Raw genomic sequence first — 27,117 nt, 5'->3', positions numbered from 1 at the left:
ACGCTGGCGTGTCGTGCAACCAGCAACAGCGTGCGCTCCGCAGCCAGCTTCCACGCTGCATCTCGTCTCCGCTTGTCAGCCGAGAGCGCGAACACGATCGTTATTTGTTCTCTGGCGCACGTTCGACCAGCTGCAGCGAGACCTGCTGGCGCGTTGGGTAGTACGTACATACATACCGCACGCATACGTCAGAGCCCAGCGGCGGCGATTTGTCGAGGCGCGAGTGCCTAGGCGCCAGTCGGTCTGGCTGAGCAGCCGCAAATAGCGTATAAACAACTATCGTCGTAGCGCGCCTCCGCTATGAGCAAGTGTAACCTTGAGCTGTGTATTCCGCATTGTGTCAACAACGAGCCGACAAGTTGACGCTGGAGACCCGACGCAGTTTCATTGGATCGCTGCCCGGGCAGGTGAACGCCGGGTTACGGGAGCAACAGTCGGAATAGCATGCACTACGTAGCCCAGCTCTGACGCTCGCACCACGGGTCCTGGAGTCGGCGTTCTTCATTTTTCATAGTATGAATCATATTTCACCGGTCTGCAGATAATGGAGCTGGCACCCAAGAACGCGTTTACGCGGAAGCTTTCGGTGAGTACTACGGAATGTCCCGCGAACGGTGAGCCGAACTAGCTGTATCCCTCTTTTGTGTCTGAGGAAAACAGTTGGATTGTGTTGTAGCTTTTGCTCTAGCTTTTGTTCGCTGCGCACCTCATTTGAGCGGGCGCTCATCTTGAAACACGCAGCTCCACGCTCCTACCGGTGTGCGCCACATTTCTCGTTGGTTGGGCGCTGAAGTTCACTTCAACCCATGAGTAAACGATCGAGCTTAAAAGCCGCGTGATTTCTGTTAATAATCGCGTGATCTCCACAGCATGTGCGAGTAATCGTTAGCAGACGACAAATGTGATAAAAAAAAGTGCCAAAAAATTGACGTTGAAAATTTTAATAAAACTCTCCTTTAAAACTTGACTTTTTAGTTCTGAGGAGGATTACATTCATTTTGTGCATAAAATGTCAAAAATATTTAATTTTTGCATTTTTTTACTAGTGTAGATGGCGCTAGGCGCGTTGCAGCAGACGGTTTGCAGATAAAAGCCATGGTTTTATGCCTCCGTGGTTTTATGTAACAAACTACGATTACTGTATGCGTTTTAAGCACTTGAACCTGTTTTTTTTTTACACGCGTAATTTACGGTTAACATATGTCGCTCGTACTTGTACAAGTGGATGGCGTAGGATCGTAATTAAGTTTCGAAAGTAAATCGACGCGCCCACGACCGCATTTGGTCACCGACTCTACCGAGGGATATTGTGTCATCGAACTATCATTTCACACAGCAAATAATTTACGTGCCATTGTCGGTAGTTTATGGAATATTCTTAATTTGAAGTTCAAGTGCGATGCTCATGAGAGTTCAGTGACTTACCTGTACAGTCCTATCAAGTCGTGGTCCTGATCGCTAATAGAGTATAGACATCTTTTCATGTTTTCTATCTGTATTCCGTAGGGCGACCGCATGTTCCAGCCGCACTTGTATCACTTATGTGCTACAAGATAGCACCAGAGAACATATAGCACCAATTTTACTATTGTCTGGTGTAGTGTACTTACAGGCTGCGCCCTCTGCTGCGAACTCTTGCTTGTTTTACAGGCTCGCCGCAGTAAGGTTGGTAAGGCTAAGCCTTGCTGGACCGTCAAATCGTTTTTCTCCTCCTCTTCGCCGACGGATCAGCTGTTGTCAGGCGCTGTTCCGTTGTTTACGACTCGGTGCTGACTTTGCCCAATGTACACGCCGCGGGCCGATAGGCCAGCTCAGAAATTGGTTTCCTAATCTCCGTGGGAGGTTGAAATTGTCTGCGCGGTCTCGTTTGCGCCTGTCGTGCGAGCGAGAAACCTTCCTCGGTGGCGTTAAATTGGGGCGGTCCGCCTGTGGGGCCCCGACGAGCCGTGCCATTGTCATCCTGCTGCCTCCAGAGAACGGCTTCGCCGGTCGTTAACGGTAATCCCTGCGCGAGGACACAGCACAAGCGTTGGAGATGGAAGATGGAAGCCCGCGACAAACTGTGGGCTCCGACACATGCCTCACGCTGCGGCAAAGGAAATCCGAAGAAGCGTCGAAAACAGTTTCGTGTGTGCGTTCATTTTCCGCTCCTTTAATTTGGTTTCGGGATTTGCAGCGGTAAATGATGCAATGACTCACTGTGGCGCCAGCGTGCATGCATCGGAAATGTCAAGCATACGACCGGTGCCGATAGCGGCTTGATCCATTTGCCCGAACGCGATATGCCGCTGTCACGATACCGGCGGAAACCGTACGCTTTGTCCGATCGAAGGTTTCCGCATATCTATATTGCAAAAGATGCGCTGGCGAACAGCGGCGTTGCGAACGTGCCTGTGGGCTTTCACACACAGTCTCTAGAGCGTCCATTTCTCCGAAGTAGGGCGCCCTGCTTTCCAGCTTGGCTGTCTTTTTCACGGTGTCTAAATAATGGTGTACTACGAAATATTTGCGCAGGTGACTTCCACTGAAATGGTTGTTCTTGATAACTCACTCGATGCTATAGATGCTGTTAACAAGTTAGGCCATTTGACAGTGCGACGAATGTGAAAAACTCGGCGAGGGAAAAGAAAATAATGAAGTATTCTAGCATTTTTTTCCAGCACGAAAAAAACCTTGTTATAGTCTTCTTTTTTTTTTGTGTGTGTGTGCCATGGCCGTAAGCGTAACTGTCAGATTGAATGTGATATCTTGTAATAGCGTCCGCATTCTAAGGTTGGCTGAAGGGTGAGATGTGAGCCTAACTTTTCCTTTCCCTTGGTAAATATAAGTAGCGAAAGTGTAGATCCGCAAATGGGTCACATTTGCGTGTCATAGTATGTCTTGCACTAGGAAGCTTTGGGTTGTTTTTGCAGTAGAGTAGCGTATTTACGCTGCAATTTTTCGTAAATGTCAACAAAAAGCACTGGTCAGCGCACTGAATGATCATATGACACAGTCCTTCTGCACGTAAGGTCACCGATTCAGTTCCTAGTTGCTGCTGCAGCACGTCCATCGTGTATCAGTGGGAGTGTCATGTAATGCCTGGACACCTTAGTCTAGACCTCCCTAAGAAGGGGCGTCATGCAGCCATAATCAACCTGTAGCATTGTGCCATATGGATTCGCAGCTTCGGGGCTACATTTAATCCGTACCAGTTATTAGATGTTTAAAATTGGGTATACAGAGCTTTGCATATGCACTTCCCTGGAGTTGTCACGAATGTGCATGCGTCAATGCTAGCCACTCATAGATGCACGTTAGTTTACAAAAATGGCATGTTTACCCAATAATTTTGATACCTTGGCGCCCAATTCTAAAATTCTCGAATCCATCCAGCATTGTTAAACATGTTTTGTGGTCATCTTTTATGGGATGCTGATGACAGGAGAGGCAATTTACGCATCAGATGATCAGTGTAGCAGTTCAAAAACTGGTGTGCTGTTCAATCAAGGTTTCTCTTTTGATCGACATGAGGTGCCACTAAAGGACATGTCTTACCCCAAATCTGTCAGTACAAGTTTTTTACTGTGTGGAAGCTGTGACGGTTGTATAGCTGAATGTAAATGCATTTGAGTGTTTTCAGCTGAGACAGCCTGTTCAATGGTTTTCTTTTATTGCTGGAATTTACGATGCCACTGCTGTGTGAGCTTAGACTAAAAAAACACGGTTGTGAACTCTTAAAGCTAGGGCTCTTTTTTTTGTCACCAGTGGATGCAGCGGTACTTGAAGCTACAAATAAAAGCATGCTGTGTGAATTGTACACTCTGCTCATTTGTGCTGTTTCAGTTAATTTAGCTGTGCTCACTTGTGTACATAGATTAAAGCAAGGAAAAAAAAAACATTTTTCGAGAACTTGTCATTCATGACAGAATGGAGGAGATAGGTATGTGTTTTGTAGTACCCAGGCTTTGTCTAAAAATATGACGAAATGCCCTATACTAATGTTGAATGAATAAGAATATCTGTCCATAGTTTGTGTGACTTGACGTAGCTAATATTTAATGTCATTAAAGAAAATCTAGACTTTGTATTGGGGAGAGAGCTTTAGAACAAAACACTCGTGTCTTAGACTCATTCAGTTTGTGTTTGCGTGCTGTAAAGGTCTGTCATCTGTAAACCCAACACATAAGAACCTCACTTGCAGAGAAATCTGATCATGCTGAGTGCCGCTGATAATATCGTCATTGCCTTTACAGGGCAAGGTGGTGAGGAAGCATCTCATAGTCTTCGACTTTGACCACACAATCATTGATGCCAACAGTGATGTGTACATCCAGAAGCTGGCGCCGAATGGAGAGCTACCTCCAGAAATCAAGGAGCGGTACACCCCTAACGGGTAAAAGCATTCAAACTGCTTTTCAGAACATCTATGCTGTCTTAGCTATGATTTACCTCTCTGTTTTGTGTACATTAAATAAAAACTTTTTAGTTTTTAAAGCAGTAGTTTCCTTAGCTTTGCGATCAGGGTTGCATGCCTAGCTTGTGGTACCCTGCAGGCTGCAAGGCTACCTGCTGGTGGCAACGCAAGATTCTAATTAAACCATATGAAACGTAAATGGAAGTAGTGATGAAAAGCATAAGCCACTCAGGCCCTCACAACGGCATTCCAGGTCATATATTCTTGAACTACTGCTACAAAAGGAATGTGCCCTGCACGAAAGCAATAAAGTACGGGAAAAGTTTGTTTGCTTTATTGGTGTGTTAAGACAGCCTGGTCAGTGCCTCTATTAAAGCAAAAGTCTCATATGCATCATCAAATGCGAAAATTGACCAACATCAGTGTCGGAAATCGGTGACGAACATCATAGGCAGGTGACGCAATAGATCGTCACATGATGTCACCATGTGACATCACAGATAGGTGAAATTTGTGGCGTCGTCATGGTGTTGCTATGACTTCATCACATGACATTGTTGCATTGCACTGCCTCTGTGATCAGCTCTCTGATCACGGAAGCAGTGTCAAAACAGGCGAGGTGCAGGAAGCTTACAGAAGCATCTCCAATCTTGGAGGCTGCACAAAACCATGTTAGGTGTAGAACACTTTCGGAGGTGGATGTGTTAGAATCATTGCAACAGCTGAAGAAAAAGGAGACTGCTTGCACCTTCGAGTCATCTTGGGCAGCAGCATAAAGGAAAGGATGGCTTCTGGCTTTGTTGGTACAACATATTTTTTGTACAAACAAGGCCAACAATTTGTGCAATTTAAAAATGTATAATTATTATATCCATTCACATTTATCTATCTTCCCCTTGTACATGGAAATCTTTTTTATTTTTAATTGGACTGATGCCTGCAATAAATAAAATAAAGAACATATCTGATGTGCTCTATTGCAACGGGACAAAACAAAGGGGACATTCACAATGTGTGCATCCCATTCGTCTGGTCCCATCTCTATAAATCTGCACTAAATCACTGCAGATATGCACAAGGGACTCTGTGAGGATTTTTTTATTTTAATGTTAGTCAGATGCATCCGATTCAAGCATTCACCACCCTCTCCTATCATCCTTTCCTACTTTCCCTTGTTAACAAATGTTCGCACCTGCTTTCCACTCATAGGGGGAGGGGTACCTTTTTGGTGGTGTCTCACGATGGAAGTCGGGAGGTAATCTTTTGTTTAGTCATATTTTCGTTAATGAATGGCTAACCTCCCTGTCATTCCTCATTTATTCCTCCTCCTCCTCCTCGTTAATGAAGCAGCGTCTTGCATTCCTTATGATCGCTATAATGGCTGTCATACTGGCTGTCTAAGAGACACATTGTTTTGAATTGGCATGTCTGTGTGGTGCCACGCGGAATATGTGGGGTTGCATCTGCAATGCTGCTGCACGTTATGGCTTTAAAATGTGCCATGTGAGCACTGTGCGGTGGGAGTGGTATTGTCTTGAGCCACAGATAGAGTATGAAGGAACAAGTCTGACAGGCACTTGATTTATGAGAGGGACAGTGCGGTTACTGCATCCCTATAGGGACGTTGCTGTCCCTATAGGCGCACGTGTGACTTAGCAGTCATACCCTTTAGTTGGCATAGTACCACGACAACTTCCTGAACTGAAGTGTATGAATGGCTCCCATTGACGAGCAAGCATTTGCACACGCACTGAAAAAATGTAGGAGGTGCTGGTCGGGTTAGCCACTCCTGTCTTGATGCCACATTGAAACAATGGTGACAAACTATACCGCTGTTGGCGCCTCGACAGTTTCAGGGTGACCAATCAAAGTGGAGTAAAATCATTGCAATGACTAAAGAAAAAGGAGACTGCTTGCTACTTGGAGTCGTCTCAGTCAATAGATAAGAACAGTAATCATGGAAGATATACAGCTCGGTCTTGACATTACGTGGACTAGATCTGTGGAGAATGACAGATTCAGCATTGAATTTAGCTTATGCACTGTGCGCAAAATTCATTTCTAAAATACTAACTCCTTGTCCTACTAGTATAAATTTTGTTAGGCAAATGATGAAAACGCTCTTCACATGAACCTGTATTTCCAGCAATTACTTGACAAATGTGTCCGTCACACATTGTATGTAATGTCATTTTCCCTGCATGCTATCTCGCAGCAAAACCTGTAGAGCTCACGTAAATTCATGAGCACAGTACTGCAAACATGGCGAGCTTTTTTGGACCTCCGAAAATTCTCTGTGGTGCAGTCATCTTGCCTAGAGCCAATATGGTGTTGGGTGGTCCATAGAATTTCCTGAGAACAAAGGGATTGCATAATATGTACATGCAGCCACTTGTGCTTTGTTTTGCGAAAATTCATGCATGCCTACCACCTTGTCACTACTCTGAGCATATCGACCTTGTGCATTACTGGAGGGGCTTCACGAAAGTTTGTTTGCACATGTGCAAAATAACTTGAAATGCATTGTTGACTACATTATCTACTATTTATTATATTTGTGTGTTTAGTGTTTTATCTTCAATTGCATTCAAGGGCTTGCTATGTCTGATAGCTTTTCAGCTCCCAGAGTGAGTGTGCAGTGAATTTTATTGTTAGCAGCCAGCAAAGGTGGTACAGGTCTTGCTTGTGTTATTTGAGGTAATATGCCTATTGCCACAGTTGAAATCTGTCATTATTCTATTGTAGTTATTGTTTGTTATAGTTATAATGCTTGACCATGGCAAGCCCTCCATCTCGAAAGGATGTTCTAAAAAGTGTGCAACACATGTCAGAATTTACACATTGCATTGATCGATAACTGTTCTAATCTCACAAAACACAAGGGTGCTGTTCAGCATTTGTTCGAAAGAACACTTTATCACCACTTCCTTTGTTTGATTTTTCTCTGCAGGTGGACTCCATTCATGCGTGCTGTGTTCCTCTTCTTGTACGACAGTCATGTGCAGCCGGATGATATTTTAGACTGCCTGCTAGAGATCAAGTTTGTGGACGGCATCATTGATCTGCTTAAGCAACTGCACAAGGCCGGTGGATTCGAGGTGATCATTATATCCGACTCAAACTCTGTCTTCATCGAGCACATCATGCAGGTGAGTTGATAGCTTACACAAACTGCCTTCTGTGCCATCTTAGGCACTCTAACTACCCGTGTTAGCTAACCCCCTCTAATCGGAGCTAAAGCATTTAGCCTGAACAGGACAGAATGTTAATTATCGTTCTAATAACTCTGATTAGTTGGTAGTTGATATTGTTATTTCTCAACCTACAAAATTCAAGTATCCTATGAAATGCAAACATTACCAGCAACCTTGTAGCACAAAACTGTAAGGAGTGCCCAAGTTTCTCTGCAAAGCTTTGCAATGTACTGCTAACTTCCCTGTTAGCTTGAATGATAGAGCAACTGCCTCAGAAAGGCACTGATCGTAAGGTTGATATTTAATCAAACATGACTTTTTCTTTGATTGCATAGCATTCATTATGAGCAAGTATCTTTTGTGACTTACTCTACATTTAGGTGGATGAAACTCCTCTCTTCACCTTGTATTATTCAGCATCAAGTTTAATTTCCACAGAGCTTACTTGCCATATGATATGTAGTGCCTCAGTATCCACTTTTTCTTCCTTGAAGATGCTATTATTGAGATTTCTTATATCACATCTGTCATGCTTTAAGCATTGACAGTAACGTGGCAAATAAAGCGCATCGAGATTGCTCATGAGTATTTTCACACACCATGTTTGCGGGAACACATCTCCGTTTGACAACACTACAAGGCTTGGGCGTACTTATATTGACAGCATACTTTTTTTAGCCTTTCCTGCTCTAAATTTTGCTACTGAAGAAATTTTGATTTCATTCATTAAAATGGCAGCAGGCATGAAGGCCGTGTTCTGATTATTGTTATCACCTATTATCCTCTTTCTTATGACCAAAGAAACTTGTTGAAAAAGTGCATTTTAACCTCATTTCATTCTGTGATTTAAGTTTGTAGCGCATGTATATTGCTCACCCTGCTTGGACTCCTTGTCCGCAGTATTATAAAGATAAGACTAGAAAATAATCTCGGAGCAAATGTTGGCAATGTATTCCCAATGTGGGCATTCCCAATAAATTGTGAAGACTGTCCAAGACTGATGAAATCTTGCCCATGGACAACCTTTCGTACTAGTACTAAGCTTATTGATTGTTCCTTTGCATTATGAAATGGCGCCTTAGCCCTGCGACGATGCAGTTTTGGCCGTGCAGTCTGCATTTTCATTTTCCTGTGCCGCCCTAAGCTGTTTTGTAGAGCCTGAGACTCACCGGGACGAAGTTTCCTAAATGAAGAGGTGTTTCGCTACTTTACCATCAAGGAAAAAAGGTGCATGCCTCACCAGTGTCTCGCACCGAACTTTCTCTCCCCGCCGCTATGACACGTGCACGGGTGGGGGAAGCCCTGCTCAGTTATTGGCTGTGTGCCCCAATGATGTAATTGTTGGCATCATGTTACGTTGATGAAGTGGGCATAGTCGCAACAAAGGGCTACGCCTAGCTCTCTTCCTTGCAAAAGAAGGGTGGGAAGGACAAGCAAGAAACCGGAACCAGTCAACGTGGGTCATTGTATACTCGGTAACATTCTTAATACAGTGATTAGTATTCGCAAAGCTTTTGTTGCAGCGTGTTCACACTGTACGAATGCACAGTTATTTATCTGTTGGAAATTTTGGACCGCGAGCTCGTTTCCTGGCCATTTAACGCATTGTTGTAGGTGATATTTAAGCATGTGTACTCTTTCTCATAAAATTATTTGTGAGTTGGCTGACTGAACCCCGTAAGTTGGTGGAGAGAGTGAGACCACACCTTTTTATTTGAGCGAAAATATCTTGAAGAAATGGTTCCACCGTAATGGGAATGCATGGGCTGTCATAGCTGCAACCACTCTTTCCATCAAGCGTTGCATGTGCAGTGCGTGCAATGTAGGTGGCAGCGTTGTGTATTACATGTGTAATGTTCGTAATGGCAACAAGTTGTCATTCTGCCCATTTTCATGTTCTTTGTGTGTTTTGTTTATCTATTATGTGAGAAGTCGTGGTCTCAAAATCCTAATAGGAACACCCCTGCTAGTGCTTGAGGGCCCTTGGTCATTCATGCTTAGCCAAGATGTTGCTGTTGTAATGTACTAGACAGAGAACAAGAGACAACACCCGATCCTGGGCCAGCTGTTCTTATTCTGTCTTCTTCCTCTACATTCCCTTAGCTGCCCACGCGCCCGAGCCTTAGCGTCTTTCTTCGTCTTGACACTCGGCCATGACTGCGCGCGCACGGAGCTGGCGGCAAAGTTTCTGCGTGGTGGGCTTGGTTGCATCGTGGTGGTCGTCCCGAACCACAATGCAACATAGAGTGACGGTCTGGGGGAAGCGTCTCTGTTGTACACACTCGCTGCCTCAAGCTGGTTCGTCTACGCCATGGTGCGCCTCTGCTTGAAGATCTGTCAGTGTGTATTCTGGTGGGCGGCATTGGCTGCCTCGCATAGGCCGCTCATGGCCACGGTGCGTCTTGCGTTGAAAGTAAGGCGATGATGTCTCTGGTGGACGCCATTGACTTTGTTGTGCCGGTTTTGTGTCTTGTTTTGAAAGTCGGGCGACGACGGCTCTAGTGCACGCCATTGAGTGTTTCGCAATGGTCGTCTTCGGCCCGCAGGCCCGGAGCCCCGAGTTGCCAATACCGTCTCTGGTGGGCGGTATTGGCTGTCTGTGGGGTCTCTCTCGTGGACGCCATGACTTGCCTTGCGTGGCTGTCGAACACTCTGGTGGGCGACCTTGGCTGTCTCGAGGCGGCCGCAGCAGCAGGCAATTTAGTTGGCGCAGTTTGGGGCACTGGTCTTCATTCCCGTCGGCGTTCTGGACAGGCTGCGATTCCCGGCCATCTTGCTTTGACGCAGGAGCCTCTGCGCTGCCATTTTTGGCTCCTCTTGTTCTGCGGCCACAACGAATCAAGATGCTCCTTGGTTGTTCTGTACCGCGGCGTCCATACAAGTTAACGCCACCATAACTGCACATCATGCTGCAGACACCAGGGGCGTACGAAGGCCTCACCTCGCTGCTCTGTGCGAGCTGGTCACCGGCCAGCCGATCTATCTCCAATTTCTCCTCAACGCACACTGCCTCCTGGTGATCCGCACGGCATTCAGATGGTCTCAAAGTCATATTGCATTGCCCGTTATCCCAAGTAGGGCTGTACGCCGGGAGGCCGGAAGTGCTGATGTTGACTTCACCTGCTTGGGACACATCACTACCGTCGGCCAAGGCGTGGTGGGAAGATACGGATAAAACAGGCATATAGTCCATTAATCTGTCTTCGGCAGACATGGATTGATTAAGTGAATCACTCTCACACTCGGCCAATGACTGCCGCCTAGTAGGCGAATCCCCCACCGCCTGATCGCTGAGTCTGCTCTCCTCGCTGGTATCACTGGGAATTGTTGGTATCGTAGATAGGTAGGGTATGTCATGTCGTGACCCATCCGGCAGGACAGGGGTGAACGACTCCACGTGCCCAGGAGGTGTCGGGTTCGAAGGCCGCAATGCCAATTGCTGAGGCTCGAGGATGGTCTTGTTGCCTGTTGTCAGACTGGAGGACTGCGATGAGACATCGAGCTGCCGCCCCACTTGAGCTCAATATATGGTAGTGGGCGCGTTGACGAAGGGTCCAGCTACCCTGTGCCCCTCTGTATCTCCCCCCACGAAAGAGGACGGGGTGGCCGATGGCTGACACGAATTTGGGTCCGGTTTCAGCGACGAGTCTGGAAGCTCATGTGGAGAACTAGAGTGCTCAGCTGGAGCCTCGAGATGAAGCCCTTCTTGAACTCCATCCACGGTACCGGTCAGGTTGGACTGGGTGGTGGAAGGGAGATCGGAGAGTGTCCGGTCGAAGGCAGCTATGAGCTTGAAGCTCCACTCCACTTAGGACTGCTGCTTGAAGCCTTCATACCGGTGCCAAGCCGTTGCACCTTCCCGAAGACAATCTACAGCCACGGTCCATTTCTGAGATTCCGTCCAGGCCTCGCGCATTGCTATCGTGTTGACGGTTGCCACCCAGCTATCGGCGTCGTTCCGGACCCCGTGGAATTCCGGTAGTTCGCAGACGGCTGGTGATTGTGAGGTGGCAGGTGGCAACGCAGAGATCACCGACGCGAAGCAGTCGAGCTAGTGTGAGAGCTCGATCAGAGAAGACCGAAGCTCCCTGCATTGCTCCGGTGTGCTTGCATCAAGGTCGTATGAGGCAGCTACATCCAACACTGCATTAATATCACAGAATCCTGGCAACATTGTAGGAGCTCGCTCGGCGATCAACGCTGTCAGTTTGTTAGTCTGGGCGGAGCAGTGCGATGGTACGCCGCAGCTCCACGGCACTGTCGCACGAGGCTTCTGAACCGCTTTGGTTTGCGTCTGTGAAGTACGTGGTTCTAGTAGTACTCACGGTGGTGACACGCACGTCCAAGGAAGCATGAACAGCGTTTCTTGGCGGCTCATGTGTTGGAAGAGTTCCGGACGGGGAATGCAGGCCGTGGGAAGCTTGAACAGCATTCCCAAAGGACAGGAGCCCGTGCGTATTACGGCCGCGAAGTGGTAGCATAGTGTCCATTGGGTGATGCCCTGGTGCGACAGAGGAGGCATGGACACCATCCACTGATGGTCCGATGGGCAGCTAAAGCGGCGGCCGGGTTGTTGACTCTATCGCCAAAGAAGCGTGAACGGCGTTCCTGGATGGAGAAGCCCGCACTGCCGACGAACCACGAAGACACGTACCGGTGGCTTCCCGCAGAGGGTTTACTTGTTGGCTTACGCTGACGGCAGAATCCATAGCCAAGGACGCGTGGACGGCGTCCCTTGTGAAATGGTACCGGTAACGTGTACTGCAGCCGCCGAGGAGGCCTTGACGCGGTCCCCGAACGGTGGTAGCAGTGGCGGCAGGTGAACAGCTGCCGAGGTGGCCTTGACGCCGTCCTCAAGCGGCGCTTATCGCGGCTGTCCTGGATGACGAAGCCGTCATGTAAGACTTCTTCTTCGTCGACTGCGCCATTGTGATGAGCGAGACAGAGAACAAGAGACAACACCCGATCCTGGGCCAGCTGTTCTTATCCTGTCTTCTTCTTCCTCTGCCTTCCCTTAGCTGCCCACGCACCCGAGCCCCAGCGTCTTTCTTCGTCTTGACACTGTAGAGATTGTTGAGCTGCAGCGCACATCAGGTTCCAGAATCCAATACGGTTTCTCCTGTACTCTCCTTGGCATCATGCAGTTTTCAACTCTTAAAGGTAAACACACATATTTTGAAATATATATATTTTTTATCTACAGCATGTTCACGGCATGCTACGTACCGATTATGTAGTCATCCTGTGTAAGACACAGCACGAATTGTTTACTTTTGTCCCTAGCTGACACTAAAGCTCTGCAGTTGTCAGTTATTCAAACACTGGTCTGGTTGCATACAGATCAGATTGCATTCTGAATCAGCATCACATTTTTTGGGAGAGCCCTGAAACACTTTTTCAGCATGGTTAGAAAATGCTGCGGATCTGTAGTAAACACTCCTGAGAACACAGGAGCCATGCTTTATAGCAAAGAACATGGCCTTAGACTTGCAATTTTCAAAGTTAGCTTGAAATGGTTCCTTCTTCTCTCGACAAATGGTGTCACAGACTAAAGCACTGCATCGGTCGGGGCCGATGCATGATTAAATAGGGACGGGGTCGGGCCTATGAGCATCAGGCTCGAGGTTAGGTTCGGGCCTGAGTTCAGCTCGTATTAGGCCCGGCTTTCATCTTTATCGGTATTGGGCACGAGGTCCACTCCTGGAGGCACGAGCGCTGCAATCGCTGTGTCGTACATGGTTGGATCATGTGATCTTGCCTCGTGCTGCGAAGTTGGGGGTTGGATGCATTGTTTTTACCGTGACTTTGCAGTGTTTTCATTTTTGAACAGCGTTGTTTGGCTCTGGCTTCATGTGTGCGGACTTCTGCAGACTGTACGATCCGGAAAGTTTCAGTGAAAGTTACTGGCGGCGTACCACAGTGCGCCACGTATGTGAGGGCACTGTCACGGCCGTCGGCTGTGCCACTGTCACCCCGCTTTCTCTCTTGTTGTGGTTTTTATTTCGCGCCTATGGGGTTAAAATGAGTACTGACCATGAATGATCACATAAAATTTGACTATTTCAGTTTTTGCATGGAAGCCTCATTCACAAACGAAAAATGAATGTACAGACAGTCTGATATTATGTATATTTTAAAATAAGACGTAGGTGTGTACATGTGGGAAAGTTGCAGTAACTACGTTCAAGAATGTGTGCCATTGTCTAAATTGTCAGAGAGTCAAAATATAGCCCGAAAGTTCAGTTATTTCTCCTTTATTTTCGTTAATTTTACTTCATTCCGCTCTATTTCATGACCAGTTGCTTTTGCGTGTTCAGCTAGCGCGTTCGACGAAACCATCTTTTTTACGTCATACATGTGCTGCTCCAGTGTTTGCTAAAGCTTACTTCTCTTACCAATGTAACCTAACCGCAATCTGTGCCACTACCACCCTCCTCCCCGGCTGTCCGTCTCCATGTGTGCACCCGATCACACTGGTTTTCATCGGCTGGTAGCGTAACCCGAGGGTGGCGCACCAAGCCCATGCCCTCCCATTTTGCCGCATGGTTTATAGTGCACAAAATAATGATCTACGACGTCTGCCTGCCTGGTCCCAATTCTAATCAAGGTGGCGCCCCCTCCAAAAATAATTTCTGCCAACATCCCTGCTGTCTGCAACTTCAGCACGCAGGGTTCCTCGCTTATAGGTTACGTCTCAACGGGCCCATAGCCACTGTTACTTCCTCTGAATGTTGTTTTGATCTACAGGCAAAAATGAAGTCAGCTTCGTAAACTGATTCATTTTCTAAGAGCTGCCGGGCAATATTGCACAGCTTATGAATGAAGCTATAAAAATAAAACGAGACACTGGCAATTCTACTGAAACGTGAAATTGCCGTTGAGATCACGGTTCGCAAGACCTCGGAGCATGCTCATTCAAGGACGCAGAGTGATACGGCTGGCTGATCGGATTTTTTTTATCACGATTTATCCCTTGGTAAAAGCAGAGACCTTCAATACTTTTGAAGGACTCTGGTAGAAGCTCAGGAACTGAACCAGTCATTCATGATTTTTTTTCGCCTATGTGTGGATCAATGGCAATCGAATGTGCAATGTGTGACCACGGTAAAAAGTTAGCATAATAAATATTAGGATCGTGTCGCAGAAAACAGTTCCCACTCTGAATGAGGCACGCGCATGCATAGCTCTCACGTTTTCTCTCAATCATAACAGAAAGGTTGCGGCTGTAGGAATGCTGTACTGATTTCCACGAAACAAGGAATTCGCTTGCGCTGTGCTTTGTAGGACTGTGTGCTCTAAACAAAAACAGAAATGTAAATTTGCCCATGCTTGTCATGTCAACCGCAGCCCATCTTTGGATACGAATTGACAATGAATGAAGTAGAGTGGTTGCAAGAATTTCTTGCAGCAAAGAGTAGTCTTTTTACCATTAAGAGGGTAGGATAAACCCCCCCCAAGAAATCTAATTTGCACTTCTGACACGGAAAAATCAACTGTACTCTGAGGAACAAACCTATGGAAGCCCGATGTTGAGCGGCCACTCCAAGAAGTTTAATAGCCGTGCCGAAGTACACCGCGCGCCCTCTGGTGCAATCAATATGCGCACATATATTTTTTTTTTTTCAAATTCCGTTTTCTGTAAATTTTTCAACTTCAATGTGCCTTTTCTCAAAAAGTATTGAATCGATTTCGATGAAACTTTGGATGCGTGAGCTAAATGTTAGGAACAATGTGAACTAAAAACTTTGCTGATTTCATAAAAAGTGAAGCTGTAAAAAAATTACACAATACATATGCTCCATGGTGTTGTGCAAGCAGTATTTTTATTTTTTTACAAAAGCTTTATGAAAAATGTAATATTGTTTTTGTTCAATAACCTATGAGTTTCTACAACAACACAGCTGAATATGGTTACATTTCTTTTGGTAGTAACAGAGAAAAGGTACATTGAATAAGTGAATCCCCTTTAAAATTTGGGAGTGGGCATAGGTAGGACAAGCAGCCTAGGCATACAAAAAGGGTGTCACTAGATGCCCAGTGGCATTTTTTGTGAGCACGTAAAATTTCATGGCAATATTTGCAGATATTTGCAGATATTACGTTAAAACTGACATATACCATTTACCCTACCATACTCCCTTAATACCTATCTGATGCTTCATTATGACATGGAATTACTCATTACCTTTTACAGAAGCAGCACGCTCGGCCCCCGTGGTTTTCATTTCAGTAGCCATAGCAGACGACACCAGTAGTCGGACAATATCAGAAACTCGATGCTTTTCTGGGGCAGTTATTTAGCACTTCGTAAAGTCAGGGAATAAGCTCCAGCAGTATTTTACTGATTTCCTTGAGTGGAGTACCACAAGAATTTAATAAAGATGGGACAGCGGCTGCAGGCTGCGCACGGTAGAGGGGCGGAGCAATACAACCACGCACGTCGCAGGGATGCTTCCGCATGATGGCGCCATGGTATGTCCTTGCGCCCAATAATGGTGTGTGTGCGCTGTATGGCTCTGTCGCTTGAACTTATTATTCAACTTATTTTATCGACTGAAAAGCTGATGCCTTCTGAAATGAAGCCCACTGAAGCAATAGACTATGCCTGAACCACGTGAAGTGACCTTTCCCACGGGCGTTAGCCCTGTTGAAAGTTTGCTTCTTCTCTACCGTCTACCTTTTCTTCCCCACCATAGTCGCCCTTTTTCCTTTCTGCCACACATCTTATTCTCCTCCACTGTCGCTGTTGCTTGCCGAGGAGTAGACATGTCAGCTTTAACTTACGTAGAGCTGCCGAACTCGGTGTGTCCCTCCCAGATGCAGGTAGAACGTGTTTATTTTTTTTCAATTTAATTGAATTGTGTAATAAATCAAGTTTGCAAAAAGACTTGATACTTTTACTCAACACCCACAGCTAGTATACAATTCACATGCAAACTCAGACTACAAATTTTTACCATTTTTTACAGGGGTACTTTATCTTGTAGTCCGTCTTGTAAATGCAAATATAACACTGCGTAGTTAGCACTGAGTACATGAGACAGCCAGCCATGACTCCAGGTGTAGTTTATATTGTCTTGCAATTATTTCACAAAATTGTTACAGGGGTAATTAACCGAAAGTATACACAGCAGCAGGGAAAGCCGTGACTCTGAAAGAAGTTCTTAAATCACTAGAAAATATCTTTTTGCGGCAAGTATTTTCACAGTTACCGAAGATCGATCGGACAGTGCCTCGTCAGTGTCCAAGGCATAACTGGCGTAAATGAACCGGGCCAGGCCTAGACCTTTCATGCCCTTGCCGGGGACGAGCCGGAGCATGTTGTTTTTAGGCTGGGCCGGGCCTAGGCTGGAAAAATCACCCCGTGCAGTGCTCTACCACAGACTTAACCAACCATACTATAAATCCAAAGTCCAAGGCCATTGGTTGATTTGAGCATCACCAGCTGCATAGTTACACAGCTGCTGTGGAATGCTGCCACGTGCCTGCGTTCAGGCTCACAATCGGCGTTTGAAGAAAAATAAAAAAAAAATTAAAGGTCATGAGGCATGCCGTGTGCCCCCTTGTTATCCATCCCCCCCCCCCCCCTCCACTGCATAGCTTTCAGTGCACTCAAAAAAGAGAAAGCATTTGAAGTGTGCCGCAAATTCCTGCAACTCCACTGGCACTTCACAGATTTTAAAAATTTTTGTGGTGTTCAATTCGTAAGAACTCGACCTTAGGTGACTTCACTAATGAAAAGATGTATCGTACTGGCTAAAACAAGCCCTGTTTTTCCCTCAAGATGCAAATATATTTATTTCTTCATTAAAGGAACTTTTGATGCCTCATGCGAGTAAAAAGCATAGGAGGATATGATTGCAATCATATGACCTTTTACTGGCACACGTGGTTAATAGTCTCTATATTGGTGAAATACAGTACTTTTTTAAAGACGATAGTCTTTTTTGGGGACCCTCGATGCAAAAATTTGGTCTGTCTGTCTGTACATTTGTCTGTCCACTTTTAGCGGCATCGGGTACTTGGAACGGTCGACCCCATCCACAGCGCCCACCAATGTTGCTCAAGATTCAGCGTTCAAACTTGTCTATTAAAAATTAATTACTGTGCATGTCTGGGGCACCATAACAAGACGTATATATTCTGCATGTGCGTCTTTCACTAGAAAAGGCATACATATATAATTTTAAGGATCATAGCGCTTATCACCCTGCGCTCACCATGCAAGGATTGCACGAAAAGACGAGTGTTTCTAACGCTTTGCTAAGAGGAGATTGTGGTGGCACCTACCCGTCGCCCTGCGTTTTACACCTTAACACCTCTGAGACGGGCGCGCACACCCATCTTAAAGCCACGCGCTTCGTTTTCCAAGAAAACTTCCAAATGGCGCTCATGTCTCACGTGTGATGTGACTTGATGCGCTCGTTCGCTTCCGGTGCACGCTCGAGGCACTCTAACGCAGCGCCTTTAGAATACCATTCACTGATTTTCTTGCGCAGCACATCAAACAAATGTTTTGTTCACTCTCTCCACACGCAAGACTACTGTCTTTCGAAGGCATTTGCAGATTAACATGCAGATGCGGGGCCAATTTTTTCCTTTGTTATGATCATCTCTATCCTAAAATTTACATATGCACATTCGTTTGTAGCAAGCAGAACAGTGGTGCCACATTTGCCTGATGTATGATTTGATGCTCATGAATGGCAGCACATGACCTCCGTGATTAGCTTTGGCAGTGGCATTAGCGAACAGCTTCCGAGAAGAACTATCAGGATTCCTGTCAATTCCTTGCATTGCTGGAAGAAATAATCATAATTTTTTATTGGCTTCTCAGATAGAAAAATTGTTTTGCAGAATGTCCGTGCGTTTTTGTGATCGGCCACCACGCGTTTAACCACTCATTATGGGGAGCTTCTATTGAGCTGTAAAAAAGTGGGTCAGAAAAAATCAGTTCTCAGTCTATTTATGAAGGCATTCGATGATTACTTGGAAAAGTTATTGCAGGACCCCTCAAGGGCTCCTTCATGAGAAAGAGTCACATGGTGAAAAGGTGGCATGCCGTAGAAGAAAAAGCGTCTAAACAGCAAAACAAAAAACAAAAAAACATGCGGAGTGCGTTATAGGATTGGGCGCATGACTAAGAAAAGAAAAGCAGTATTTGCCTGGCTTGGCCTAGAATCGTATGATCACCTGCGCCATGTGGTTCGAGGCACACAAGCTGTGCGTTCATGCCGTACTTGTGCTGTTGATGTGATCAAAAATTTTTAAAAGAAAGCATTCACGTGACTCGCGCTTTGTTTTTACAAAAGCGTGAGACCGAGGCGATGAAGGAGGAAAAGATGCAAAATATTTTTCCTCTGGCACAGCCAATATCATGGGAAGCTTCTATGATGCGGTGCCAGCTGCTTGTAGAGTATATCTTAAAAAAAATGCATTCGTGTGACTGCTTACTGATGTGCGTGACAGCAAAAGCCAAAAGCGAGCGAAAGCATGACTGCTCATATGTGACGATAATTAAGGCAAATGAGGTGAGTAGCAGGTCAATTAGTGAATGGTAAAATAGCCACAACAGGCTGCTTTTGTCTCTGGGTAGTTATATATGAATAAATAAGAGAACTTGAAGTTCTTTTTTATAACGTGTGAAAATGCCACTCCCTGTAGCCATCGTTTCACACAGTCGAGATGACTACATCTGAAGAACTAAAGGCACTTTACACATAAAACATTGTGTCAATAGTTTTTCATTAGTGTTTGCTGAATATCCAATGAATGCAACAATACATTGTGTCCTTTTAAAATATATGAACACAACAGTTCATTATTCATAACAAAACAGAATAAATCAGTATTATATTGTTTGTAACCCACTTTTATGTGCGAGTTGTGGAGCACATTCCAATATTTGATAGCAAGTTAGGTGTATTGATATAAAAAAAATTATTAAGTGACTATGCAACATGAGTTTAATGGAATAGCTAGGAAAAAAGAAACATCACATATATATTTTTTTATGAAGTGAACATCTGCATTAAATACTGGCCATAGCAAATTGTGACCTAATTTGTTCATGAGAGAGATGACAGCTGTAGGGGTGTGTTAATATTATTTTTCTGTTTTAATTGAGTATAGTGCCAATAGTAAATGAAGTATACAAGAGAGGTTTATTAATAGACCTTAAATAACAAAAAGCCTTTTTATCAATTACAATAAAAGTAATGTTCGTGTTCTGTTATACACAGCTTTAGCAAGTTTAGTTTGGGACTTCACATTATGTATTTATGAGTATAATTCATTACATATTCATGCAAATGAATTGTTAGGTACAAATAACCAATGCATTTGTGACAACATACTTTATGAACTTCTTGCAGTGTACACTTGCAGGTCAATACTGCAAGACTGATTAATACCATACATACACTCTAGTTATGACAACTTTCATGTTTTGTCATACATATGAAAAATTCAAGGCTTTTAAAGTGTAACTTCAAAATGTTAATATTGGCTCAGAATGACCATTTTCATCTAGCAATTCAATATGATAGGGCCATGTTTTTCATGCTCTTGTCCATGAATGTTTCAGCTGGCTTTGTATAGAATGTGGACCAAATACTTCAAACTTATACGTAGGTATGGTGCATTTAATAGCTGCCGCACTTATTTATCTGCACATGCATGCTTAACTGGTAGGTTGCGTTTGAGCACCAATGCATGAAGGCCTGTTGTCACATATTCTTAATGGTTACTCAAAATCGACATCTACGGTAAAATACTGCAGGATTATGCGGTTTTAACAAGTGCTTAGTATAATTTTTCCAACACTTATGAATTCTGGTTAGGTTATGTCAAACGCCTGCCCCCTCAAGTGCCTGCATCAGCCGAAATATTCACCCCACTGCAGCCCCTGCAGGGCGGCTAGGGGCAATGATGGAAATATTCAGTTCCTTGCAATGGAAACGAGGAAACCAATGAGGGTAAAGTTACTGCAGAGTGACAATGAACGGTTCTTGAAAGTAATCATAGGACTTTTTGATGCACATCTTGACATAGTGTGCACGGAGCCGTTGCTCCCACACTTCTGCGATTTGCTAGCCGCGCAATGCTTTCCTACACTGTTACCGGAAAGATCGAAGTCATCGTATGTCACGTTTGATGGCAATGAAGTACTTGCATAACCGACTTGCAGGCATCAGAAAGCCCGTGGTCTGTTCAAGTCACAAAAGTGTCAGCGACAGATGCATTCACCTCCTATTCTGCACTGACTCGAAAGACTATTCACTGGGTTCAGTGATGTTGAGTCGGCGCTGGTGTGTCCCATCATTTACCATTTGAATATAAACATGCTTTCTTTAATTCCATAGCACACACAGCTCTGCCTTGAAGTTTTCACTTGGCCGCTAACTTCTTGGTTTTTACTGCTTTGACCAGGCAAGCACGCTTATCTAGATTAGTCCAATTTTCACTGAAAATGTTGTGGGTGCTTCCGCTGTATTTTACCTACATTCAATGTGACCATTGCATATTCTGTAACTGAGTTTGGGGATGAGCTGATTGCAAAACTGACTGCCATGGCTCAATAGATGTGCCATTCTGCTGCTTGAGCCCGGAGTTACATTCTCAATTGCTGGTCACTGCAACCATGTTTCAGTGGGTGCCGAACAAGAAAATACATATGCACTTTAAGGGCCACTCACCAGGCCCCATACCAAATGTTAGTTAGACAGTGGAAGTTGTTGGGTGTTCGATGAGGAACATTTTGCCACAAAAATTATTTGAATCGGTTCATCATGAGTGGAGAAAACAGGTTTTTTGAAGCGGCCCAAAGCGAGGAGGCGAGCTCGAAACCCTTGCAGCTCCTCCGCGTAGACTTCGTAAGCCAAATCTCTTCCCCACCCTCTTTGACATCCGACCAAGAGGTGACGTGCACATGACGTGCCCTTGCCGCTCCTCCGCGTAGCCTTCACAAGCCAAATCTTTTCCCCACCCTCTCCGGCATCCGACCAAGAGGTGACGTGTGCATGACGTGCCCAAACAAGTCCAACCCCCGAGCGCGCGAGCGGCGTTGCTTTGTTGACCAACATTATTTTGTGGTCTTCTGCCTGTTTCTTCGGGATGGTTTGGAAATGCTGGTTTAGACACAGTAGAATAGATGATCCCAATAAGTGCGCGAACGCGTAGAAGCGTTCCACGGCGGCCGTCTGCTCCATGCGCTGACCACAAGGACACGAACACATGCGAATTGCCGGCATATTAGCCCCACATCTCGTTGAAATTCGCGGGAGAAAAATGGAAAAATGACGCTCACATTCTCTTGTTGCATGTCATTATTCATCTAGAGCTTTATTGATCTTTTCAAGCAACAAATTACATAAACTACGCATGTCGTGTTAAATAATTTTCGGCATATCGCGTGCCACTGTTTGCAATGTCAGAGCAAAGTCATCTATGTAGAGGACTAACCTCACTGCATTGCTGTGTACGTAGGGCCATTCATATGCGCACGTCATGCCCTCGTTCTCTAAGCGCGCGCCGGCAGAGGGGAGGGGGAGCAGCGTTCATCTTGAAATTTGACCCATTGCCGCGGCGCGTAGCATTGCAAATTTTGGCAGACGTGATCATGAACGCCTCGTCTACACATTGCGCTTGTCAGCTAAAAATTGTCAAACCTGGTGAGTGGCCCTTTAAAGATAATGTACACACCAAAGGTTAAAATTCACCCACACTAGTTTAATACATTTCTCAGGGCCAGCTGCCGCAGCTAATCGTTTTTAAGATTTTTAATGTAATGAATATATACATGGATGATGCCCAACGTACTTGCAAATTGTTTTGCTTGTCGCAAGTACATTTTTTTATTTTGCAAAAATAATTACCTAGTTACATTTATGTAGGTAGCTTATAATTGAGCTACTTACTCAACTAGGTGTCAGTGGAAAATAGAATGTCCAAAAATCATCGATTTTGCTGTGCACAACGTTGCTTGGCTTTACTGTGCGGTTGCCGACACTAGTAGACAGAACGAAAGCAGGGGGCGCCACAGCAGCAACAATGGCCATTGATCGATTTTCTTCCGTTGGCTCCGAGATGGCAGACGTGTTTTGGTTCAACTGTGCCCCCTAGATGGCACAACCTATCTAGTGCAGTCAGGCGAAAATTGCGCCATTTCCCATAGTAACGTCCGGCAGTTCTTTTTTTCATAAATCAAACAGAAACGAACAAGCAGCATTTTATTGTGTCGCTTGATATGTGGAAGGTTCTTTATTTAGTGCAGCTAGATTGATTATTAGTGATTAATAGTAGGCTGCTCGTCTGACTTCACCGGTATCATTGAGAATGACCTACTGCGGCGCATGTATTCTTTTGCATTTACCCTAATTTCTCGTTAAGTAGGGCCCTGCTGTTGATAATATTCTCGTTTTAGATGTTGTCATACATTGAGCTTTCAATCTGAGATAAATTGTTATTTGACTTCGGTGTCCCTTTAACCCTTTGCAATCCATTGTCGGCCCCTGCCCGACAAAGCAACGCAGTCACAGCGGTCCATGGTCAGGCACTACTGTACAAGTTCTTTCACAGTCGATACATTTGTGTGACTTCTTTACTTTCTTTTACCTAAGCTTTGAGTTGTTTACTTTCGGATCATAATGGACGGAAGGAGGAAAACCGTTAGGACCACTAAATGTGAACACTGTTTAAGTATGAAAACTTATGTTTGCTGATGTTAACTATAGTGATTACTACTTTTCTTAATTTTTTGACATTCTGAGAATAGACCTTGAGCAGGAACTGTGGCCTCTAGAAATTCTGTCTGGGCCTGACAAAGGCTTAAAATATTTCATCCATTCTTAGCAAATCTAATTAAACCTAACTGTAAAATTGACACAGCGGCTTGAGAGCAAGGGCATGGACTGCCTCTTGGGGCATGTTCAGTTACTAACTGTTGGTATATTACTGCATCAGCTTATGTTGCATGTTTCCCTTATGTGCCCACAATTTATTGCTCCTCCTGCTATGTCCAGGCCTCTGGAGTTCGGCCCCTGGTGCATGAAATTTTCACCAACTACGCCCATTTTGATGCCAACGGCTGTCTGCAAATAAGCGAGTACCACATGCAGAACTGGTGCAAACTGAGTTCGGTGAACCTCTGCAAGGGCTCAGTCATGGAGGAGTACCTGGACCGAAGGCGAAAGCAGGGCGTAAACTTCGACACAGTCTCGTACGTGGGCGATGGCAACAACGACCTCTGTCCGTGCCTGCGGCTACGGTCCTGCGACCTCATCTTTCCCCGTGCCGATTATCCACTTGCAAAGCAACTCGCTAAGGACCCTGAGCAGGCCAAGGCCAAGCTGCACCCCTGGAGGACAGGATTGGACATTGCGAGTGTCCTTCTCAAAAACTGTGTCGTCAACAATGTGACTGAGTAGTGCGAAGCAGCAAGGAGATACCATTGCGCCATCCTCTTCTTCCCTATGCACTTGTTCGTGCATGTGCTTTGAAGCGTTGTTCCTTTTCTGTCAGCTGTCATTCATGTGTTCCCAGATTTTTACTGTGCCCAATGGCATTGCTGCTTTGGCCAAGCAGTATTAGAAATATTAGCCATTGTAAAGGAAGTGCCAAAGATGACTTCCTTTGTGCTAGTAATCCCAGTGCATATTACATGCAGCAGAGGCCATCGAAAAATTGGAAGGGTCTTTCACATTGCAGTGAAGCTTTGTGGGCTTTATATTTTGGCTCACACAAGAAGTCAGGATTAGAAAAATGTTTGAAGTGTTTGCACAAAAAAAAAGAAAACCTAAATAAACATTCAGTGTCTAACATTGTGTGCATCATCTAGATTACTTTAGCGACTGGCTCGCAAGGATGTTCATTGATTTTGCACTGACCTAAAATTTTTTCATGGTATAACTACTTATGCCACTAGTGTTGTGGTTGGCAAATTATTTTGCCAGTTGTACTTCAGGGAGAAAGTAGCACATTGTACGTATCAAAACATTGGCAAGTTAAATAACTTTACAGTACATTAGTTTGAGAAAAATCACCTGATAAAGATGCTGCGAGTGCATCTTATAGCGAAAACCATGTAGCAGGTTCATCTTCTTTTTTTTTAACTATGTAGCAGCCATGTTCGTTCATGGGAATAATTTAATTCGGTTACTCCTTTAGAGGCAAGGCAGTAGCATAGTGATATAACTTAAGCAAAAGCATTACTGCCCTGGTGTTCATTGCAGTTCATAATGATTATCTTGATTTTGTGGCGTTCGTTGTGTGCTGTATCTAATATGTTCCATGGCTACACCAGCCTGCATGAATTCGAGCCTATGCAAGTATTCAGAGTTACGCTTGACTGTTAGGTCTTATCTGCCACTGTTCCTCTCCTCAATATAAAAGCACAGAATGTGTGGGTAATTACAGTGTCGTGAACAAGTGCATTTTGCCTCTAGAAAATTCTTGTTGGGAATGCTGTCTCCAGTTTAGGGGAACAAACACTCTTGTAGTGAAATTTTCTGGTCGTTTTAGAGAAGCTGCTCGAGTACTTTTGCATGTGCTGCAACCACACTTCTATATTGTGAGTCAAGATCTGCCATTGGAGCCTCGCACGGAGTCTCAGTGGAAGTCGCCTGTAACACAGCTGAAGCAAGCTTGGGTCTTGCAATACTATCCCTACAGTGGCACAAGAGAGAGCAATATAAAGAATGCTAGACAGGTTCATGGGGATGAGGTGAGAGGCGTTTAAAGTTTTAGTTGAGCTTTGAATCAACAACATGGAAAGAATATTCTCTACTGCAGAGCGATATAAGTGCCCCCGATCGATCGGTGGAATTCAACATCTTTGATGTTGATGTGTGCAAGAAAGCAGAGCACTTATTTGTACTGTCTATCTAGGTTTTAAATGCTGGTAGACCTTTATTTTGTTTTTATTTTCTGCTCAATCCTTGACAGAACGCTCAGTGAACATCTGAGCATTTCATGCAAAGAATACTACTCAAGGGAGAGAGACCCGAGAACAGTTGACGCTCTCACTCGCGCTGTGTTTTTGGTGGTCCTTTCCTGCTCCGTACCTGTGGTTCAGATGACACTGAATGCAAGTGTCTGTGCATGTGAGAATGTGTCTGCACCAATGGTGAAGAAGGAATGCCTTATGGGCATTCGTTTGCCAACATGTTCTTTTTTTTTTTTTCTAAAAATATTCGTATGTTAATCGCTCAAATCTGGGACAAAACACGAGACTGGTCATGTCCTGGCACCCTTGTTTTAAGAATGCTGCTTTAACAAAAAGCTAAACTGTTCAGCTGTGTCACGTGGCATGTCCTGAACTTATTCTGTTTGTGAGAAGCAAAATTTAAAGGGGAAGAGAGACTTTTTAGTAGAGCTTGAACAAAATAGCCTTTTACAAGTTTGCTTCCAAAGATCTACACTTTTTTTTTCTCCTAACATTTGTGAAAATGCAGCTCATATTTCAGCATTTTTGCGATGTTGAAGCCATGTACTGAGTATATGTGTAAGAAGTGCATGTTTTGGGATGGTGCACATCTGTGCAGTTGGTTTGGTTTAATCTGAGTGGCTTGTACCTTGGTAGCGACAACTTGCTGCAGCGAGCTGCAAGAAAAGACTAGGCAGGGGGCATTGAATACCCATCTTTTCCCAATGCCTATTCATTCTTGCCAGGTTCCTGCCATCAGAGCTAGCTGCATTCGCGACGCTGCCAGGCGCATAGGAATGGGAAATTGTTTGTAGGCTTGATTGTGCATTGGTTAAGCAAAAATGTACGCCAAAGACGAGCTTGTTGATGATCTCTTTTAGTTTAGCCTGAACAATCTACCTTCTTCTGCATGCACTTGTTGCACAAAGGAGTGAGAGAATAATGCTAGGTCATGTGAGTTACCATAGTTGTGAGTTTGTGGTTGGCGACAGCAACAGAAGTTTATCAGAGGAGCTTGTCACGGCAGGGTGGGCATATAGTATTGCTTAGGCTTGTCTTTCGAGCAGCTATCTTTTTATACAAGTTTTAGACGCTTATGAAATCGAGTTGGTGATGTTAACACTTATTGTATGCGCATACTGCTTGACGTATGCACCCTGCCTACTCGTGTCTGTTCAGAATGGAAGTGAGAAAATAAAAACATTCCTTTACAATGTCGGCCTTTGCATTAAGCCCTTTAGCTCACTTTTGCTGGTCGAGAGGGGGAAAGTAAAGATTGGCTGCACGGCTCATTTTAACGACTAGTGTGTCGCCCGCGAAGTGCCCGCTGTGTGATATAAAAACTACATATATCCACGACCGTCCTCCAAAAGGAGCATGATATTGCGCGTTTGTACGTGAATCTTCGAGAGAAGAGGTGCTCGCACGGTATCGCGCGCTCGTGGAAAATGCGATATTTGTCCGTCAGGCGACTGTCTGATCAGCACGGTGACGCAGCACATATGGCAGTGCCTGCCTTTCGCTTGGCTCGCCGAGATAAAAATGCAGTGCGCGAGGCATCCGGCGGGACGCTTATCGCGAGCCGTCTTCACGCCTGCGGCCAA

General features: G+C 44.9%; 1 protein-coding gene across 2 annotated transcripts; it reads left to right on the top strand.

Annotated features, from left to right (window-relative positions):
• On the top strand, positions 1-26,727 carry LOC119159588 (pyridoxal phosphate phosphatase PHOSPHO2). 2 transcript variants are annotated; one of them, XM_037412391.2, is made up of 4 exons: positions 1-586; positions 4,236-4,375; positions 7,347-7,545; positions 23,613-26,727. In XM_037412391.2, exons 1-4 carry the CDS (start codon positions 545-547, stop codon positions 24,015-24,017), a joined length of 786 nt encoding a protein of 261 aa, XP_037268288.2. In that variant the 5' UTR covers positions 1-544; the 3' UTR covers positions 24,018-26,727. The 2 variants fall into 2 exon arrangements, with proteins under 2 accessions (XP_037268288.2, XP_037268287.2); XM_037412390.2 differs by lacking the exon at positions 1-586 and adding an exon at positions 1,142-2,131.
• The last annotated feature ends 390 nt before the right edge of the window (positions 26,728-27,117 follow it).

The sequence above is a fragment of the Rhipicephalus microplus genome, chromosome 1, assembly GCF_043290135.1.
Source record: "Rhipicephalus microplus isolate Deutch F79 chromosome 1, USDA_Rmic, whole genome shotgun sequence".
NCBI lineage: Eukaryota > Metazoa > Arthropoda > Arachnida > Ixodida > Ixodidae > Rhipicephalus > Rhipicephalus microplus.
The sequence above is the reverse complement of the archived record's forward strand: the minus strand, read 5'-3'. Positions and strand labels throughout refer to the sequence as shown.